Source organism: Centrocercus urophasianus, unplaced genomic scaffold (genome assembly GCF_019232065.1).
Source record: "Centrocercus urophasianus isolate 14NV4802_14NV808 unplaced genomic scaffold, USGS_Curo_1.0 seq_12, whole genome shotgun sequence".
Classification (NCBI taxonomy): domain Eukaryota; kingdom Metazoa; phylum Chordata; class Aves; order Galliformes; family Phasianidae; genus Centrocercus; species Centrocercus urophasianus.
Window position 1 is genome coordinate 61,227,296 of NW_024884364.1, and position 23,004 is coordinate 61,250,299.

General features: G+C 38.7%; 1 protein-coding gene across 8 annotated transcripts in view; it reads right to left on the reverse strand.

Moving 5' to 3' along the window:
- The window catches only part of MCF2L (MCF.2 cell line derived transforming sequence like), a 146,421-nt gene that overhangs the window by 65,976 nt on the left and 57,441 nt on the right, over positions 1 to 23,004 (reverse strand). Inside the window, exon 1 of one of the 8 annotated variants that reach the window (XM_042809603.1) lies at positions 9,144 to 9,241. The exons of the other annotated variants lie outside the window; for them this stretch is intronic. Coding sequence (XP_042665537.1) covers positions 9,144 to 9,165 — 22 coding nt within the window. The 5' untranslated portion in view covers positions 9,166 to 9,241. Of the gene's footprint in view, positions 1 to 9,143; positions 9,242 to 23,004 lie in introns of those variants that run through there. 8 annotated transcript variants of the gene reach the window in all.

Consider the following 23,004-nt stretch of genomic DNA (forward strand, 5'->3'; position numbering starts at 1 on the left):
ATACCCAAGAGTTTGGTTTACTGTATGTGAAAGGTATACAGTACAGCATGCTAGAATATCCAGTCTTTCCACTCACTCTCTTTTTAAGAGTTCATTTAAAGATATTTCTTCAGTAGCTTGCTTAACATAAAGCCCTCAAGATTCACAGCACATCTGGTATTGTAGCTGCTGTAAAAAAAGATTTTTAAAGTTATTGCCACTTTTTAAAAATCATTATTTTATTTTTAAAACTGAACGCCCAACAGCTGGGAACACAAAGATTTTTTTTTCCTAAGCCAACACCCAGAGGTTCTTTAAAAAAAATAAGATGAAAAAAACCACAAGAGCTAGTGTTGCAATTGAATCTAAGAGAAGACAAAAGTATCATCTTACTAATGTAGAGGTATCAGTTAAATACATATATTTTTACATAGAAAAGACTGTGTCTCTTGAGAAATATATTTTAAAACTAACTTCTAACTCCATTTGAAATCTTGATTTAATAGTGCTGTCTCTATCTATGAGGGAGGAAGGTAGCTTAGAGATATCTGATACCAGATCAGCAGCAGCAATTGCCTACATCTCAAGTGAAACAGGATTACAGTTTAATAGTTTGATCATGAGAGCATAAAGGTAACTCATTTTCGAGTTGTCTGGCATGAGGAAGCCCTGAAGAAAAATGGATTTGAGAAAATGGTCAATGTCACTCAGGTTAAGGTTTTCTCTTATCAGTAAGAAGGCTCCTCTTTCTTCTACAACCAAACTAAAGCTTATCTCAATCAGAGTTAGTCTGACATGAAGCAAAACCTTTTTCATACAACACAATACCAGAGATGAGTTTAAAACAAACTGTATCGACATTATGCTGAAGATGATTTGATTCCCACCAAGCCAGTGGTAATTATACCACCCTTCCGAGTAGCTCTGTACAAAATCCTATGGCTATCACTTTACATCAGCTTGAAAGCCACCCTGTTTGTGCTTTTGTACACACATGGACCTAATTATGCCTTTCAGCACAGCATCCAGTAACACATCATAAAGCAACGTAGAAATCATTTTCCTGCCTCATCTTGCTGAGCCAGCAAGATTGTCCTGAAAACGTGACAAGAGCTTCTCTATTAAATGCATGCTTTAAATTGAAGAAAGATGATTGGTCTCAATCAGTCTTGTTTTTGATTTCTCTGTAAAGTCTACCCACCCAAAGAGTTGAATGCCTTTTATGACAAAGGTCTTCATTTGAAGAATCTTTTTACTAAAGCAATCCTCCCATCTGGTAAGTATAATTGCAAGATAATGACTTTTAGAACAGTCCCTTCATCTCTCTCAGCCCAAAGGCAAACTCTTCATTTCCTCATTCTTCTCTCTTTATCCACCCGTCTTCCCCCTCCAACCCACCAGCACTAACAGTCATCTCTTGTGTAGCCCCCACAGCAGGAAGGGCCAGAGAAGCAGAGCTAGCGATGACAGCCCTCTATCCGCACACCAACATGCGAAACTAAGAAAGTGATCAAAACAATGACAACTCTCCAAATTTAAAATGGAATAAGGAGGCTGAGGGGAGACCTTATTGCTCTCTTCCAATATCTGAAAGTTGCTGACAGTGAAAGCAGGGCTAGTCTCTTCTCACTGGTGACAGGGTGAGGGGAAATGGCCTCAAGTTGCACCAGGGGAGGTTTAGGTTGGATATCAGGAAACACTTCTTTACAGAAAGTGTTGTTAAGCAGTGAAATAGACTCCCCAGGGAGGTGGTTGAGTCACCATCCCTGGATGTGTTTAAAAACCACTTGGATGTGGTGCTCAGGGGCATGCTTTAGCGGAGGATTGTTGGGGTAGAATGGTTAGATTGTGGTTGGACTCAATGATCTTTAAGGTCTTTTCCACCCTGAGCTACTCTATGATTCTATAGAGACCCCTGCAAACTCCATGGTTAGGTATGTTGAACCCTAACAGCTACTGACCAAGTTGCCCTGATCTTGCACTATTTGTATCAGTCCAACCTGGCTACAATTATCTTATAGAAATACACATAATCAAGTATCAGCATCTCACCAGCCCAAGATACCCAATGGAAGAACTCATTTCTCTTTTATTTGACTAAGCTGCCATCAAACTAAAAGGTCAGAAAATGCAGGAGACTAATTCCTATGAATCAGTGTGCAAATCACAACCCTCTCTTCTAAGGGCAATAACTTCCTTTCCAATAATCTGGATAAAACCACAGTCTCTCAACTTTCTGGTGAAAATTTCTGGAGAACCAGCAAGCAGGAAATGCTAATTCATCACCTGCACCAGCATCTCAACTACTAGGAAAAATTGAAATAAAGCAACCTAACACTCCAAATAGCTTTGTAGGATATTAGTGTCCAATAAATATTTCAAATGAGACAGGCATATAAGATTTTTACGAGAAAAGTCTACAGAACAATCACATTACCTGTTTTCCTTCCTAGTCAGAAAGGATAATTTCTTTTCAAGAGCCCCGAATCACAAAAAGCAATCTTCAAGTCTCGACACCTTTAACTAAAACACGCTTTATGTAATTTCTACTTCTGTGGCATTGTTAACATCAGCTTGTTTTCTGTATGGCTCCTGATTCCCTTTAAGCTAATAGAGCGTAATTTAAAAGGCCTTACCATGAGAGTCAGTGACAGAGAGGACTCTACAGCCTATTACTACAGTACAAGCCACAGCAGTATGACTATATAGTCCACTGCTACAACAGTCTACTCTGTAGTCCCATACATTTTCAGTGTTGAGTAATGGTCTAACTGAGCTAAGACTCAGAACTGGTACTGTCAGAGAAAATCTGAAGTCTTATAATAGAGGGAACATCACTTGCAAACTCAATTCTCACTCAAGCATTTTGCCTGTGAATTCCTGACTGCTTAGATCTTTAGCAGAGCCCATGATATTTCTGCAGCACTTTCCATAACCCATAATCTGGTAATACTTAAATAACTACATTAAAATGAAACTGGGGAATTTCTTTTAATCACATCTAGAGAAGAACATACTTTCTCTAATGAAATATAGGGGTCAATAACTTCCCCCTATGTGTGCAAAAACAGAAGAACTAAAGTCTTTATATTACGTATGACTACCAAAATACTGCTTCATTCAAGTAATTCTTATTTCCTGTTATTGTATTTTCAGAAAAAAAAAATAAAAATCAAACTTGTCCATCTGTTGTTCTTTCACATCACAGGGTTGGAACTTTGGCATCTCACTATCTACAGAAATGTGAGGATGATGGTCTGATCTCTTGTATGGAGATTCATCACTGATCCTTCTTTTAAAAACTGTTGAAGTGTACAGCAAATACAGTGCTGCTGAGCTGGCATGAAAAGACAAGAAATACAGTAGTCCGCTTTTTCTTTGCTCCGATAGTGAAATAGCTGCTCAAAAGCATACTTTGAAAGAAACCAAAATCTTGGTTAGCACTGTCAAACATGTCTCTAAAACTCCTGGATTTGAGAACTTACACACTGTGAAGGATGTCCTTGTCTTTTTTTTTTCCCTTTCTTTTTTCTACCACTCTTTTGCAGAAGGCAACAGAGTTCTTAGCTCTAGTTTGCCTATATAACATCACCTCAAAGCACAATCTTCAGAAAAAAAATATTATTCTCTCTTCTGTGTGTAACAGAAATACAAGATACTGAGAAGCAAAAACCAACACCTCCTCAATCTTAATCAGTCATACCTATGGACTTAACGCATGTAATTTGTAGTCATTTTACAAGTGATTGAACACTAGGTAATCTGTAACTAGAAGAAAGCTGTGAAGTAATTAAGAAGTCAACATAAGAATCAGTAAGATCTAACGTTCCCTACACTTGAGGAAAATCTAAACTAAATTACAGAAGGGGTTAGGGGGAAAAGTTTCAGTTCTTGTAAGAAATCTGAAAGAGTTACAGTTACTGATTTGTTTCAGTGTCCTTTTTCTCTATATGGTACTTAAGCACATCTAGTTTATTTTTGTGAAAAAGAGATGCCCTTTGTGCTATTTCAAGTCATGATAATTATTCCCTTCCTAAACTGAGATGAGGAACTCTGAATCACGCCACACAGCCACTTTGTATCATAACTTTTTGTCAGCAGCAAAGAGGACTTGCAGAGAGAAGGGACAGCAAAGACATCACATGGACCCACAATGCAGAAGCAAAAATTCACATAGTGCGCATGACACGGTATTGCTAACACAACAGTCTCACTCCCTTTTCAAGATGTCCTGAAGAAAGCCTGAACTTACCTTCTGCCTGCCAGTAAGCACTTCTCTGTTCTTGCAGAATGGTTTCAGACTGCTAAGAACCATGCCCTCAAAATACATTTAATGATATTGCCAAAACTGCAGTACTGGAGTATTAAAGACTTCTAAATTGTACTGAGTGTATAGCATAAATATACTTATGAAGTATTAGAAGTGTTTAAAATCAGCTCCAAGGTCCAGATTTTGCAAAAAGCAAAGGATATTTCAAGCAGAGAAATACTACATGCAGACAAAGCAGCAGAGAACACTTTCCTAGCAAATACTCAAGTGTTAAGAAGGTGATTGACCCAGATGCGTCTTACTCAGTACTTTATCATAAAGCCTCCATATAATTTAAAGAAGTGTTAGACTTAGCAAAACTCCCATAATAATTCTCTCAGAGCATTAAATCTTACTACATGCAGCTGGCTTTTTAAATACTAAAGCCTTCCAAAGGGGTGGAAAAACAGTCTAATCAATATAGCAACCATGAAGACCAACTGTAAATGGAAGAACTTGCAAATCACAAGACACGTTCAGTGCATCTTAAGAACTACAGGTCTATTATCACTTTAAGCACATACCCTAAAATAGATAACTTTTCAGGCAACCAAGCCAAGGACACTTCTTGAGCGCAATCCTTGACTTCCATCTCTCTCTACAGAAAAGTATGCATCTCAAAGCATACTCCAAAGCTTTAACTGAGAAATGAACACTCGCAGGACCAGCTGCACAAATACCTGGAAACTCTACTTAACAGAAACTGGTTTTGAACAGAATTCTGGAAGAAAGATAAGATGTTAAAGAAAGCATGCTTTCAGCCTTGATTAGCAAATGGAAACCCCATTTAGAAAACAGTAGAGTGGTAGAAGATAGTTGTAAGAACATATTCTGCACATGTTCAAAGAATATTCCCAGCCAGCACTGCTGTGGTATAGCCCTACACAGCATTTTTGCTTGAAGTACTGAAATAGGAATTTAAGTTCATCTCTGCAGCATATCACTGCAATAACAACGATAGGAGTAACAACAAAAGTGAGGATGAATTGAATCACTTCTAACAAACAACATATTTAATGGTATTTGGACACAAGCACACTTCTCCATAGAGTCACAGTGTATAAACTAAAGGCTTGAAAGGGGATGTTGAGAACTTCATGGATGCCAGAGCATGCACAAAGCAGGAGCCAAGTACTCACGAAGTGGTTTCTTTGATTCTGAGGAAGCTAAGAAGTGCTAGCCTCCAGCTGTCTGCGAGCTTCCTAATACCCAAGACTGTCTAGAGATGGCTTTCTGAAGATATGGCTGACCAGCTGGTGGCCAAAGTGGCTGTCCCATATCAAACGGCAATGACAGAACTGGTAATGGAGCAGCTCAGGACTCTCTGCAGCTTACTGCCTAATATCCTTATAAAGACAAAAAACAATGCATCTCTTCTCTAGCACTATCAATTTTAACTGGTTCTGGCAATACAGAGGGGGGACATGGTTCAGGGTCTCACAGCCAGCTCCACCTCTCACATCCAGCATTTTGAAGGCACCATGCTGGAACTTTGGCACAACTTCAGTAAAGGACAACTTCCTTTACTTTAGAGATGCATTTTCACCTACTTCAGGTCTCAAATTAAGCATCCATTCATTATCTAATCTGGGAATTTGGCACAATGCTATAATGACTAATCAAGTTCCACTAAATAAAGCCCTGGCTCTGTAAGCACAGGGTTATTTCTGATGGAAACTGACTGTGCAAAACAAATCAATGAATATATAATTTCTTGGATTTATTTCAGTTTCTCTCATCTGCCTCAGAAAGAACACAACCCTAAACAAACATTAGATAATGTTTCTATAAATGAAACAATCTAAAAGGATGTCAACTCTATTTTGAGAGGCTGCTTTGCTACACTTTAAGTCCACAGATTGATGGCTCTCTCTTAGAAACTTGCCCTTGTAAAGGATACATGGAAATAGCTTAAGCTTCTTGTAACAAAAAAATTTCCTTGTTTTCTATACACCAAGTACTGGATGCACGTTCAAAAATAAATTGCTGTATGTTTGTTAAGAAGAGTCTCAAGTAAAACATAAAATCCTTGCTTAGTGCTTGAATACAACACTCACTTATGATGTTAACTGTGAAGAGAACAGATACATCATATACTCTGACGTACAATTGTACAAACTCTGTGGAATTAAGTTTTATAAAAACCATGGTTGTTAAAAATAATAATGCTATGAGCTACTGCTCTTGCATTTTCAAATGCTTTGATTCTCCTGTGCAGAACAGAAATGCATAAGGCTGCATTCAGAAGCAAAATGTCCTGGAAATGAAAGGAATCTTAAATATTTGATATTTAAACAAGTGCCTGAGAAACAGGAACTACAGAAACATTTGAGGGAAAACAACAATAATCAATACCACACGAGGGTCTTTTTATTCCAAGATAATGCAGTAATGATGAGATGCAGTGTCCCCCATTCATCATGTGCAGTAAAGAGGCAAAGGAGAAAGATCTTGAACATCCTTGCTATTGGGCATTCTCCTTTAAGTGATCGTTTATCCATAAATGCAGCAAGGTGCTCCTTTGAGACTGAATGCAAGTTAAAACAAACAGAACAAACAAAAGAAAAACAACAACAACAAAAAAACCAACCAGCCGTATCAGCAGCATTAAAACCAGTATTTACTTTTAAAAACCTGGCCAGACATCCTAGTAAATACCTGTTTAATATTCTCAATGACAGTGCAACGATACTCTACAGAAGTCTGGAACAAATTTTTAAACCTGACTAATGCTTATTAGAAAGGAGAGAATGTCCTTGTTGAAGCTTTGCACAGCGAAAGGATGAGAGGGAACAGTCCCAGTCTGCAGCAAGGAAATCTTCAACTGAACACAAGGGAAAAAACTCACCACAAGGGTCATCAAGCACTCAAGCAGACTGTCAAATGAGGCTGGGCACCCTCTACTCTTTGAGATTCACAAAATTCAGATAGACAAGTTTCCAACAAACTCACTTCAACTTCAATGTTAATTTCACTTTGAGCAAGAAGTTGGATGAGGTGGTCTCCATGGATCCCACCCAACCTCCATTTCTCTGTAATTTTGAAGGAACTCCCAATCTGGAAGTCCCCAAGCCCACCTTACAAATCCAGAAAGTGAAAAAACCTGCAGAAAAGATACCATGGCCTTGCAAGTGAACTCATGCAAACTAAACTGTGTCCCAACTTCAGTACATTGACCTTAAAAATGAATTTAGAATAGGGTAAAATTTAGTTATGTTGATGTATCTACCGTATCCTAGGCTAAAAAAAAAAAAAATCTATCTACTGCTGTACAATATGTCAATCTTCTGGAAAACAGAACTGAAATAGCAAATCCAAGGAACAACATTTTTAAAGAACAAGAGAAGAAAAAACATCCCAGAGTCATAATGAAGTAGCACTGCTTTCTGAGAAGACTCAGTCCATAATTTGTTTCCTCAGAGCTATTCACAACCATCTATGGGTTGTAAAGGTCTCACGTCAACAACAGCTTTGCTGGATGCAGAGATCCTTTCCCACTATAGTATATTATCCACCATAAGCTCCAGTATATGACTGCTTTTTAGTATGTTATCAATTGTATGATCTAGCGATAGATATTCCCACCCATGGCCGATGATAAGTCTTCTCCCAGACCATTCTGTGACTGTATTCTCAACATCGAGCTACAAGTGCTGAGAATTCACCCCTGTACCACTCATTTCCAGACGTGCAACACTCTCATGCACATATCTGCCTCAAGAGGCAGAAAGCAGGCCAACTTCACTGCAAAAAAATGAGTGAAAAAGCCGAGATTTCAGGACACTCCTCTCAATTACACGCACTCACAGAAGACCTCTGCTGGAACTCAAGACTTCTTTCCACATTTTTCCTACTTAAAAGATTATCAGGAGAATCTCCCAGCGGGACTTTTTTTGGGATCCAGCCCCTCCGGGAGAGGGACGTGCCTTACTCTTACTTCTGCAGTGTGCCTACAAGCTGAGAAGTGCTTCCATCCCCATTCACATATTGAAAACCAGATTTGCTCACAGGTATCTGCAAAGTCTTTAAGCAGAATAGAGAATTGAGTCCTACAGAAATATCTCGCACCCATTTTCTCCTTTCATTTTGTACATCCTTTTTCTTATCTCCTTATCATCTCTTCCAGAGATATACTCATATAGGAATTCCCCCCAAAAGATTTTTTTTCCTGAGAAACTATGAAAATTTCCAAGGGTTGGGAACAGAAGGATCTGAGACCTCTTCCCTGCTTTTGTTCTTTCCTTTTTGCTGACTGGAGACAAGGTGCATCATACACCTTGCAAGAGCACAGGGATGGAGCGGAAAATCAGAGTACTGGAGAAAGGAACACCATCTCTGTCCCTTCTGAAGCTCTGAGAATGAAATATTCTAACAGGGCGACCATGAACATGCTCAAGAAGTGGTGGCAGACAAAATGAAAATTAAGTCTTGGCAATTGCTAAAACCAGCCCTTCTAACTTATTTCTCAATAATCACGTAGAGATTAAAGCACTCTATTTTTAATCTGGCAATTTATACAGATTGTCCTAGCACAACAACACATGTATCACCATGATCTGACACAAAGCAGAAATGCCCTCTTTCATAGAATAACACACATTTTCCTAGAACTACCCCTTCCCTCTCAGCACATACAGAAATGCACACAATGTTCAGTGTTCAATGTTTTCATCACTCCACACTTTCAATCTGGCTATAGCTTCATCCTTCTGATATCCTTCATTCAATTCCCTTAAGCAGTGTGCCTTCAGGTATTATCCATTGTAACATGAAGCGCTGCTGAGAAGCAGAGCACTTGCAGACTCACTGATAATTTAATTAGCAATATGAAATAGAAGATCCACGCTTTACATACCTTTTTCATTTAAATTTGACATCTTAAAAGCAGTAACTGCAGGTTAGCCACAAGTCCATTAGTCCCATGTGCTCTCTCTGCTATTCCTCTGCAGTAGTCATGCATACCAAAACCAGAAAACAGAACTGGAAATGTGAATTCAAGCACCAGAATAAGGAAGCAATTTTTGCTTGTCCCTATTTCACAAAACACGCTTTCAGTTTTGCAATGGACTGTAGCTGCACTATTAACAGCAAATAATATCTCCACTGTTTCATTTATATCTTAACAGAAACAAGATTCCTATAGAAAGCTTTGACTGGAGGAATTTAAGAAACAACGTATTTGAGATTAACCCTCCTATACAACAACCAGGGGATGACAAATGACATCCTGTGAAAGAAACCGTGCCTCCCCCCACACTTCAAAAACAGGGACTGGGGCAAGTTACATATTTGGTATTTACGTGAAATGCAGCAAACTGAAAATTAAAGTCCACATTCAGGGACAGCAGGGTGGCTACAACAGCACATTCTTAAGTCTTAGCAGTGCTTCTGATGGCCATAATCGCTGCGTGACCGAATCCTGAACCAAGTGCTTTCTCTGTGAAACGCAGGAACAGATTCTGTGGATCCACGTGATGTACTGAGAAACGCATCCACAAAGAAAAGGACACAGCAAATTTACACAAGCACAGAACACACACAAGCTCATAACAATAAAACGTACTTAAATATAAGATGCACAGCAAACAAGAGAGTACAACTTCTGCCTTTGTACTACATCACACCGTCACATTTTCCTCAGTAGGATGTTATCTGTCTGAAATCCTGCCTGAATTGCAATCTAGCAACTAAGAAAAATTGAAAACACTCAACACACCTGTGCATTTCTTCAGAAACAGCCACAATTCAGCAATATCTTTGTAGAGCAAGGAGATCAAACTTAAGGTCATGTTGCTCCTAATCGATTAAGTGCAAAATAGTTCAGCAGACAGTGACCTATTTATCTGTGAGCTCGTCTTCAGCATGCAGGAAGAGTGCAGAACTGTATCTTTCAGCCGAAGCCAAGGCACTCGGGACACAATACCTTTCTTCAAATTACATGTGCAGCAACTGTGCCTTTCAGCAACATCAGGTCCTCTGCTGGTTAGCCACTTGCTAGTTACTTACCACGTTTTGTCTTCCTGCATCAAGCACTGGCACACGTTAGATTCCACCCGCTGACTTAAATGGGAACAAGTGTACTGATCAGATAATATCAAAAGGAAAAAGTCTAAATGTGGCATGTCAAAAATCTCATTTTACGAGCACTAGTTTTAAACCTGTCCAGTAAATCCATCTTCATTTTTTTTTTTTTTCTAACCACCAGTTAATTTCTTCTCCACACAAGGAAATTTTGTAGTGAGCTCACAGGCAGAAGTCCCTCAGAAACAGACCAAGCGTGTCACACTGCTGAGGAAGTTCTTACCCCAGTCTTTGACAGAACTGAACTAGGGTGTTTTGCTTGGTCATAAACTCATTAAGCACCTGTTCCCTATGAAGAATTCTACCAAAAGCAGCAGGAACTGTCAAAAGGAAGCATTCAAGTAATGTGACTTTTTAAGTTGAAACACAAATCTTATCCAAAAGAAAACGCAAAATTAAGGCAATAAATAATAAACAATAATTAAAATATTCTGTATGATCTTTCAGATACTAATGCTCAGCCTTGCTTCACTTGATCCTTTGAAGTAATCATCTGGTGATGGACTACCTGACAATGAATGCACTTGGGGTTAACTACCAGCAACCCAGACTCACTACTACAAAGAGTCAGACCATGAATGAGTGACAGCAACAACCACGTGAAAACAAACAGACTGACTTCCTTCACTTGAAGATGTTATAAGAGCCCTTTCCTGACAAGAGGGGTCAAGGAAAGAGGACAGTGAGGATAAAAAAGCTCGGATTGATGGCTGCATCTGTTCACAAGACCACATATGGGAAAAGCTCAGTTTTAGCTTCAGCATGTCCAGCTCTCAAACAGTACCACAAATGCAAAACCCAACAAATCACAAGCCACCCACAGAACACAGTAGGGGTTATTTGATGGAGTGTCCCACATCTGTTCTCACCACTCATACTGTTAATAATCACAAGGTGATCTGCCCTATTATGATAAATCTATTGAGAAATAGGTTTAATCAATGCTTCAGATTAAAATACAGCCTGAATAATACTATTTAGGCATATTATTTTAAATTCTGCTATTGCATTCTCTGATTCGTCGCTTTCTGTTAGACATCAAACTAAAGGAGTTCCCTAAGTAACACTGAACATTTTAAATCAAAGGGACGTTTAAAAGAAATAACTTTCCTGAGAAATGTTTTTAACTGTTCTCTAATTTACAAAATGATTACTAGAATATTTTATTTTGATGAGAGAAAAAAAAATATTAATGAATGAATCTTCTCACCACTCCCACAAGTCATGTAAATACTCTTTTGGTTCCACCACATCCGTGAAAGTTGAGACAGAGCAAGTGACCTGTCTTGGATCAGGTAACAGCATTTGTTGCAATGTCAGAAACAGGATCTACGTCTAGTCTCCAAGTCACTGTCACCTAACCAGCTTGGTGGAGGTGTCTAGTTCACAGACAGACATCATGAGTCACAGAACTTTACTTCTAGCTCTTGAATTGTAACATAAGTTTAGGAAAAAAAAAAAATCTTAGATCCTACTATATAATATATACCATACGCAAGTATGCATACTGACACTCATTTCTTATTTAACATCACAAAGCTGGTCTCAAACATTTGCTAGTGAGAGCCAGGCACGTTGCTTGGGATTGACTAGACGTTACTGGTAACAGCAGCAAGGGTTTGGTCTCACCTGCAACATGACTCTTTGAAAATATAACTCCTACTATCAGAAGCCTGACACAATGACAAAGCAGTCATTGCTTTCCAAACATGAAAAGAGTCAGAAAGGAAACTTTCTGGTCTCTGTTCAATGATTAAAAACAAACAAAAGAGGAGCTATATCCTGGTCAGAAAGGTATTACCCACATCCATTCAGTAAGACACAGTAATGAGGTTGTGGCAAGCTGGCTACTCCCTGAAGAAAAAAAAAACCATCAACATAAATTAGAATAGGAAAAATAACTACTCAGTGAATTGACTGTGTTTGCTCTCATTGCTCCCACTTAGCTTCCTACTAGCCTTCAAATCTCCTAAACTCAGTTACATCCTGACAACTCAGGAAGTAACAAAGACTGTGGGTGAGAGAACTCAAATACAGCATTGTTTCAATCCTACTATCTTTCAATATTAAGCAACAGTTCACATCTTCACCTCTCACCTTCAGGAATTTAAATTAGAGTGTCCTTAGTTTGAAGGATACATGGCAGCAGTGCTTGTGATAAAGTATATTCAAGGTTAAGACCAATTTTGAAGTACAGCTACTAAACCTACTTCTTCCTGGGGTGTGGTATGTAGCAGAAGGGACATCAATAAAATGAGCTGGCACTGCATTATTCAGCATGACGAGCTATCCCTATAGAATTATCTTCAGCTTAATGCAAACATGCACAAAATATACCTAGCTCACACCTGTAACCACAGGCTTTATAATTGGGTGGAGCTTTGAAGACATTAAACAATTTGATGCATCACCAGCAACCATCTAGTTTAGCATACCAGATTATTTAAAAAACACTATTCATTTTCTCCTTTTAAACCTTGATGCTTTTTTTCAAAAAATAAATGCAAAAAAAGCTTCATTCTTTTTAAAGTCATCAAGCATTAAAAATTGTCAATTCCCTCTACTTTGAACCAAAAGCTTCCAAAGCATTAAAAGTTAGTTTATACATTATACATACACATTTGTATAAAGCCATTATACAATTTTTTGTTGTTAACCCATCTCTACCCAACAAAACCAACCAATTTTGTGACAGCTTTAACTGTTCTCAGCTTGAATGCTAATTCATCAGAAAAAGTCTCTGAATCATATGCAAACCTAAATTTAAGCAAGTACAAGCAATCAAAACTCATGGTCTGAGAAAAGCAACAGACCCCACCACCCATGAGGATAATTGTTTCACAAAAATGAGCATATGCTTGTAACACCAGTAGTTGTTGGAGCACATCAAAGGGTTCAGGATGCAGTTTAATTAGCAGGATGAACCCTGCAATATTTATTTTTGGAGGATATATCCAGGAAGAATCCTAAAGAAAACTACTGACACATTACATCTTGAAAGTATACTTTCCACTGTAAGAAGATAATAAACATCAAAGCTATGAAGATCACATACCCTACAGTAGGTATCCAGAAGATAAAACAGAAGCAATAAGACTACTGCAATTTTTAAAGAAGTACAATACACCATCAAAGAACACAAGCAGTTTTGGGACTGAAGACTTAAGAGCTTCCCCCAAGAATACAACAAAAGCTTGGCCAATGAATGCTCTTGCACATCAGTTTTAATTTCTGGTTTCAAAATGGAATATCTTTGGTTTTCTTGAATTTTAGTCAGTTTATGTTTTTCTATTTGTGTCCATTCTAAACAAACTGCCACAAATCACAGACCTCTCTCCTTTACTGTACTAAAGAATTTACCATGGTTTCCATTTCAAAGAGACAAAAGCTGTACTTATTTTCAGGTCAAACCAAGCAGGAGTTAGCTTGTGGAGTTTGGTGATGTTATTGTCTGTTCACAGCTGCAAAAGCCAGAAAAGAAGATAGATTTGACCTCTTTAACTTCAGAAACAGCTGCAGCGCCTGCACAGAAATGTCTGTAATCTAACACGGCAATTCCAACTGCATGGGGATGAGGAAAGGAGGGCAACTGACTCCACACCAACTTTGTCAACCACAGTATTCAAAATGGAGTACACAAGAGACTGCAGCCTGATAAAAATGGGAAACTGTCACTAAAGGTGGAAACAGGTCACCACTTGCATTAGACACAAGCTAGGACCAAAGTTAAAGAAAATCAAGAGGATGAGACCCATCATTATACCAGCAATGGGACTCAAAAAGCAAATAGAAACCAAAAAGAAGAAGTAAACGTGAAGTTCAGTGGTAGCAGAAAGGAAAACTCAACAGGAACTAGTGACAATAGGAGCATGTGATGAAAGCAGCACAGAAATATAATTGAGGAAAAACAGATATAATCTGTATTCTGAAGTATACATGTACACAAACATAAATAACAACATGACTCCAGAAAGCAATTACAACAAATGAAGCATTGTACCATGATCATAACTATATTTGTAGCCAAAGGATAAAATAGAACTTTTTGAATGATCGGAAACCCTTTTTGCGACCCATGAAGTATACAATCATTTTTTCCAGTTTAACAAGACACTCAGGAAGCAGAAAATCTTTCAGGTCAAAAGTTGCAAGAGAACTTGTTCCAACACAAATATAAAATGCTCTGCAACACTGATGGACACAGATAAAGGCTGCAAAACAATTTATTACAAAAGAAGGAAAGGAAAACAACTTTTGCAGAAATAATCATCCCCAAAATCCTGAAAGAGCAAACAGGACAGAGAGAAGAGAAATTTCTTTTTGATCTGAGATGAAAATAAGAGAAAGAAAGCACTCATTCCATCACATTTCCAAAACATCCATTTGGGGTGCTTCTGAACAAGTTACTTTAGTACTGGCGGATCACTTGTAACTAGCAATGAAATAGATGAAGAATCTGGTTACCAGGTGATCCCAGTTACAGATCATTTCAAATTGGCAAGTTTACACAAAATCCTGCAAAGTAGGCCATCAACCTTAAGTCTTACTCATGCCTCATAAATCCAACCCCATTGTGGCATTACGCTTCAAAATGGCCATAACAGATCACATAAAATTACCACTGTCCTCCCAGCGGTTTATTTGTCAGGACAGTTTTGGTTTTGATACACGTTTTGGAATTTCTGCAGTCAAGTCAATGCACACTGCAACAAACTGCATGTGGACCTTAATCATCTTCGTGGCCCTCTGCTAGACTCCTTCTAGGACACGCCTGTCATTTTTTGACCCAGGAAGCCCAGAATTGAAAACAGAAGTCTAAGTGTGACCTTATCAGCATAGAGTAGAGTGGTAGGATCACACCTCTCTTGACCTGCTGGCCATGCTCTTTGTAATGCATCCCAAGATCCCATTGGCCTTCTTGGCCACCAGGGCACACTTCTGACTCACGCCAACCTGTTGCCCGCCAGGACATCAAAGTTTCTCTGTGCAGAGCTCCTCTCCAGCAGGTCAGCCCCCAAACTGTACTGATGCATGTGGTTATTCCTCCCCAGGTGCAAAACCCTACAAAATAATACCTTAATTTCTCCTACTGCTAACCCTTCCCCTCCCCTGGGCTTCATCAGGTTCCACTGTACCCTCACAAAAATAGAAGACTTCACATCAGGAAAGAGTAAACAAACCTTGTTTGCCACCAGTCAAATAGAAAACAGAGAGCACAAGGAGTCTAGTCGCTTCTGAAAAACCAAGTGGAGAACCACTCCAGGTTCTCAACAGAAATTCATTTCCATTCAAGAAAGAAAACCTCAATACAACAATCTCATCCATTGTGCTTATTGCAGAATATTCTTGGTTAAGTGTACTCAGTGCAGGAAAGACAAAATTTACACCATTTACTCTCCATTAAAAAATGCAATATATCTGACCTTCACATTTTGTAGACACAGTACTTTTAAAATAATAATTCTGTAACACAAAATTCAGTGATCTCTTCAAAAAAACACTTAAAAATATACCTAGGGCTACAAAAAGCTGTTACAAAATCCATAAACAACTGCAAAGACGCACAGCAGCTGTAACTATGTCCTGCTTCTAGTCCCTGGGAAGCAAACAGGAAACACATATCCCTACCTGATTGAAAAAGCAGCCAGTCTGTGAGATTCTAATCAACCAAAACAACAGGCATTTTCCTTCTTCTCCAGGTTCCTAAGATGCTTCCTGGCCTGTTCAGAGTGGCAGTGTGGAGGCCAAGCTTTCCAACAGCAGTATTACCTTCATTTTCCTCATTATGTACTGCTACCATCACTATCACTGTATTTACTTTTGGCCTAGGTGTGACAGCAGAGGCATGGCTGTGAATTCAAAAAACAAAACCACTCCTCTGCTGAGGGTGGTTTATTAGCGTTAGCATCTGACTGCAGCTTGCCTCACACTGCTCTGAGACGAGCAGTTTGCTGCTTCGTGTCCTTTCCATAATAAAGAAAACATAAAGAAGGATGAAAGCAAGACCAAAGAGCAAATTCCACTTGTGGTGATTGACACACACAGTGTGTGTCACCTGAACTAACACCCCTCAATGTTCATGCAAGTAAGGGACAATCTACTCACAGCCTTCAACCATTCTCTCTGCTCTCCCTCTTGTTGCCTTGCTAAAGCTGCTTCTGGCTGCCAGTAGCTCCTATCCTTCTTCCATTTTATTGCTGACATGATGAGAACCAGATTCCTCAGACTCTCAGTGAAACAGTAGGAAGAACTCTTGTTAACTCCTGAGGTCAAACCAGTGACTTCAACAAACGGTACAAAAGAGCTGATAGGATATCAGAGTATTCTATATCCTGTGTCCTTTTTTTTTTTTTTTTTTTTTTTTTTTAAATTCATCTTCTCAGAATTTCTGCAAGCCAGTAAATCCCATAAGAAACACCATAGCTCTCCTGCACACACAGCAGCTGATGTTCAATTTCTCCTGTTTCACAAGATGCTCCCATCCAAACAAACTCAAAACAGAGTCATCTGCTGCTTACCACATCCACACCCAATCAGTTTGGGTTTTACTCTTGAACTGGTACTAAGTGAAAAACACAGGGCAAATGGATCAAAGGTTCTTCATGTTTCCCTCTCCAGGCAAGAAGACAGAAGCTCTTACTGTACCCGAGTGGAAGGAAAAGACTTGCAGCTCTGTCATCGTTGCAGTATGGAGAAAGCAAAGCTTCTTCAACTAAGGCCTCATCCAGTCAGTCTTTAAAACATTCAGCAGTGTCCTTTCACAAAGACAGATTTCACACCCTTGGGCAAAAGCCTCCTTTTCCCTGTCTCAAACACAGAACATCCTATGACCACTACTATTTTAGACCTTAAGTTACAGTGGCTGAGCCAAAGCTGAACATGTTTTTACACCTTTTCAGATGACTATGTGCACAATACTGAAGACATCAACTACAGATATCCAAAAGGATCAGCAAAAATAAAACAAACTGACAACCAAAAGTACTGCTCCAACATGAAGAGAACATCCAAATAACATTAAAAATACTAAAAACATCCCTCCTCCTCAACTAGGGTTTGTTTGCTGCACTGCATATGTTTGAGAGAAGTTTCAGGGCAAGAAACTGGATTTCTGTTTAAGAAATTTCTCTTACCTACTTTTTAAGTAGTACTTGGGAAAAGTAAGGGGGTGAAGGCTCCAAAACATTTCTTTTTTTAATAGTCTAAGCATCTAGGGATGTTTTTCAGCAGCTCTCAGACTTCTTTAGCTATTGAAATTTCTTCTCCAGCACTATGAAGTCTGATGGAGCTTATACTTCAGATATACTGAAGACTCTATGTTATTTGCACTTATATATGCCTTTTTATATGCATATTTATATATATAAATATATATATATTTATTTATATATTGCACTTTTATATGCCTTTATAAGAGGAAAAAAATATCTTTTAAATCCTCCTAGCTTACCAGCTAATGAAGGACACAACAGCTCAACCACAACTACATAAAAGCACAGAAATAGATTAGTCTCAACCAACAATAAGACACCATGATGTAGTTGAGTTTGTTTCATGTTTTGCTCTTCGAGCAAAACAAACAAACACCAAAATAAAACAACAAACCCCAGCAAGACACATACTGTACCTGAGCTGAAGGAAAAGACTTCCAGCTCTATCATCAGTTTGCCCAAAAAAAGGGACCCAGGTATATGTCTATCTGTCTGATTCCCCCCCCACCAGCTGACCAGAGTTAAGTTCACCCAGCTGGGCTGGGTAACAGATATTTAAAGATTCACAGGTGCAGATAGAAACAGTTGGGTTATTTCCTTTTAGAAATTGTATTTCAGCTCAAATACAACAATGAAAACTGAGGAAGTGGTTCAGCTCTTTTTCTGAACCAGCTCCCATATTATATAGCTCCCCTGAAGCCACTTGCTCCCACAAGGCAGTAGAGATGAGGAGCTGACTGGGATACTCCATGATTTGGCTAACTGCAACCCAAAGCCTACTTTGTTATATTTCCTTTATTTTTATGGTATTTTACTGCTGTTTTCTGACCTTTTTGTCTCCTCTCACTTGCTTAGCTACTGCTACTGTCCTCTAAAAGATACCTTCTGTCTTTGAAGTACTGGTGCTGCCTGTAGGTACTAGCTACAATCTGTGTTTTTTCCAACCAAAAATAGAGTTGTGTAAAAGAAATTGTTCTGGTTTTGTTTTTTAATGAGATCTATTTAAGAGTGACCAAATCCACTGTTTAGGGAGGAGACTTCAAGGCAGCAACGTGACTGTGTTGTGGCGCATCCATAAGGCTCACGTGGATGGCAATGGTTTGCATGCCCTGGGACTGAGAGAGAGGACAGGGCTTTCTTGTTGTTAAATGTAAATGGTAACAATAATAGGGTTTTTTAACCAAGAGAAGGAAGCAATCTAACACGGAAAACAGTTGTTATTACTCTGTTTACAGCCCTTTCCTTATTCCAAACGTTTCATGTTACTCTTGTAACACTGAGAAAGGCTAAACTGAGATGACCTGAAACTGGGCAAATGGCTGAAAATCTGACAAGATGCACTTAGAAACACCTTTTTTTTTTTTTTTTTCTTTTTTCTAAAATTGCTTCCTACTAGAAGCATGCCAGAATGGAAAATACTTCAAAGTTGCACTCCTGTAACTGTGAGAGCTTCAAACTCTGGATAAATTGGTTGCTTAGGTTGTAAACTGGATCTGCTGTTGTGTGGTGACTGAGGCACTTTCTGAACGTGTGGACCAGACCAGGATGCCTATGGGATATAAGCAGGGGATCTCCTTGCTTAGCTTCCCACTGCAGTCCAAGGATCTGCAAAGAAATGCTTCAGGGCACCGTGAAAATCCTCCTTACCCAGTGGTGATATCTAGGTATCTAACGGTCCAACAAAGGACTCTAGGGGTCCCACTTTCAGGCTGGTGAACCAAGCTTCCACTAATGTAATTTCTGTGTCTTTTAGCCTTGGGACTCCTATGAAGCGTAAGTAGTATTGTGTAGACAGATAAATTTAGCAAAGCAGCTCCTCATATAAACTTAAACATTTAGACCCTTTGTAGTACAGTGTAAGTCTCAACAGTTCAAGTCATAGAAAAAGATAGTAATCTCCTTTCAGGATATTTTAAATGCATGTTTTGCCACCTTGCTCGCATTAGAAGACGACTCAATCTATATTCCATTTCTGTGATGCTTTCCATGCCATAGGGCACTTAGTTGTGTCTGCAAACTGTTTTGAAGCATTACAACTTATTATTGCATTTATTTTTTAAGAAATGTATTCCTAAAATAAGGCTCTAAGTTAAATCAGCAGACCAACATCTGCAAAAACTTTCAACACAACTCATCTTGCAGACAAAGAACATAATTTTCAATAGCTGGAAGTCAGGAAAAAAAACAGAGAAGGAACCAAGGTCAAATGTCTCCAACAAAAAGGGGAAAAGTTCATGCTGAGGAAGGTATTAGAGACCACCTGTACTTGCACCTGAAGTCCTTAATCAACCTTTGACAACCACAGTGGCAGATGATACAAAGACAGTTATCACTGCATGCACAGTTCAGTTAAAATGCGTGAACACATTCTAATGGAGTCCTAGAGGCTCAGATGAAGTTAGAGAGTTTGATAGTTAAAGGAGAGCTGCATGTTTGGGGCTCCCAGGAAGGACGCATTCTAAGTTTCAAGGGCAAAAATCTGCCTATGACTTGTAGTATTGGAAAGATAAATTATCTCTAATGTAAAAGGACAGTTGCAGTATCTTGAATTCATTCAACACACTAGTTTTCATTTAACACAAGACAAATGACATTCTGATTGCTATCCATTTTCTCATATACTCCTTCTGAATGCACAATGGCAGTAGGAATTAGATAACTGATTAAAATAGGCAAACGTTTGGCTAAAACAGAGAAAATGGTCATTAATGTTTAGCAAAGAATAATTCTCCCACACAGACTCACTGCATAAAGCAAGTTACTTATATTTTGTGAACGCTTATGATCTTCACCTAAAGGAAGACAGAAATACAAGTTTTATCTTTCCTGCAAATCAAAGCATGAGAAGCAATGAACTCTTGCTCCTAGAACCAAAGGATACATTTAAACAAGCTCTTCAACTAGCTCTCCCACATATATAGGCTGCTCCAAAAGTAATGTCTCCTGTTTTATTCTGTCAGCCCATAATGTGAGAGGCAGATTTTGGTGGTAGAGTTGGTGGAGGCTGAACCTTCCCACCAATGTTCTGTTACACGTTGTTGTGACAGAAGGCAGCAGAGGGGCACTCTGACACAATGGCATCTGACATGGAAGTGCACATGAAGCAAAGATGTGGATATGAATTTCTCCATGAAGAAAAAATGGCACCCATTGACATTCTTTGATGCTTGCTGAACGTTGTAGGAGAACAAACAGTGGATGTGAGCACAGTGAGACGGTGGGTGGTGCATTTCAGCAGTAGTGACAGCAGCAATGGGTCATCTCTACTGGTGCAGATTGCTTTGAGTGTGGCATGTGGGGTTGCGTTCATCATTGGGGAAAATGCATAGCAAGTGGTGGTGAGCGTGTTGAAAAACTGTTTTGTAGCTGAGAATTTGCTCTCTCACATAGTGTTATTGTGCTCTTTGTATCTGTTGTAGTTTCCATGGAAATAAATAGGAGATACTACTTTTGCAGTGACCTACTTCATGTCAACTGTACAATACATACCATGTAGGCTTCTAAACTGATTTCTCAGATAAATCAAACAAAAAACTGACTCAGAGAATGACTCGTGACTAGTGCAATTGAGCAAATATGTAAATACTGTCCAGCTGAAGCTCCTAATGTTCAGAAACCACTCCAGGTATGTTAAATTACAGTAGTGAGATTCACAAATCACAAAGATTGTTTCAAACCAGGACAACTCAAAGATAATTTTTCACCAGAAAAGTACCAGTTATTGTTTTTGAAATACATTCTCCACTTGCATCTGAAATTACAGGATTAATCATGAATATAATTTCTTTCCCAATTGTCCCACAACTCTGAAGTGGTTGTTAAGCAGAGAAAACTCCTTGAAGATGACTGCAAGCTACTCCCTTCAAGCTCTCAAGATCCTCTTCTAACTTGCTCCCTAGTGTGAAAATTTGTGTCCTTAGCTTAACAAATTTCTAAAATTGACATGTAACTTTGAAATCAGAAACAATTGTAAATCTGATAAAAATGATAAGATTGGATGGAGACTGCATGCTGACAACTGAGTAAGCACAAAAAATGTGAGATTTTTCCACCCGAGGATAAAAAGGGATGATAAGAAGAAGCCCCTATAGAAGAAGATTCCCGTATGTTCCTGTTTTCTCCAGTTTGTTTTTTGGCCTCTCCCCAGAACATACTCAATAGCCCTGTTACTAAGCCAATTTTTGAGCAAACTGACAAGCTAGTCCTCAATATTCAAGGCTGCAAATACTGAAGAAGAGTAAGTAAATGTGAAAATTAAGACTACAGTAAATCATTAATTTTAGGAAAAAAACATCAACAAGATTCAGGAAGGTTTCATGCCAGACACAATTCAAAGTGCAAGAAACAGAAGTAGTGTGTGAGGTAATATTAACTGCTGACTAAAATAGAATCTCATTGGGATTTTTTTCTAAGATCACTGAACAAGAAATGAAACACAAAAGTTGTGTTGATCTTCACTTCCTGCTATGGAAGGAGATACAGTGCTTCTGAAAAGGGGGAAAAAAAATTGGAATTAGTTCAAACCAGGAAGTGCTGTAAATCTTACAATAAACCTTGATCCTTTTAACTTAGCTTGCTTTACCAAAAGACCACATATGTTCAACCTTTTCAGGTTAACTTAACGTTTGAGGTTAATTTGATGACCATGTGGGAGTTTGTTAAACACTGCATGTATACACAGTAAAAGGAAGTAGCACAGACCATCTTATTAAGCATGACTTCAGTATAGCTAAACAGATTGCAACAGTACATGAGATTGCAAATGTCTTAAAAGAACAATGAAGAAGATAAAGGGAGTAAATAAAACTACATCCTGGCTCCAATACTGGTTCTGCCCAGAGAGTAAATACCTTCTTGTTGACAATTCTCCATCTGGAAAAGCAAAACTACGCTGTAAGGATAGCTAGTAACTTTTTGTTGAAGTGAGGCATCTCTGCTTATTCATTAGGGAAACAGTAAGTACTTTTTTTTTCCACTGTTGCATTATTTTTTCAAGTCTCCTTTCCTCGTTAAGGTTTATAATTCTCAACAGCCATGAAAGGAGGGAAAATATAACTTCCTCCTAACTCATAACATGCTATGGCATTACACCACATATGCTAGTGCCTTTAATTAAATAAGCATTTTAAACAGCACTAATGTTGAGCAATACATGTTTTTCCCACTTCAAGAGTTGCATGCACAATCAGATTTTGTCTTCTGAAGATTCATTTTGTATGTATTGAAGTGACACAACTAATTTTTACATTTCTTCTTCCTTTGCATATATTCACACCCCAAACATCACAAAATAGCACTTCGAAAAGGTCTGTTTCTCGTAAGAAGACTCACAGATGGCCTAAATCTTAATAAGTGGGGACAAAGAGGAAACCATAGGCAGAGACTGGGGAAATGGCAAGGATGCAGGCTCAAGGAGCTCAGAGT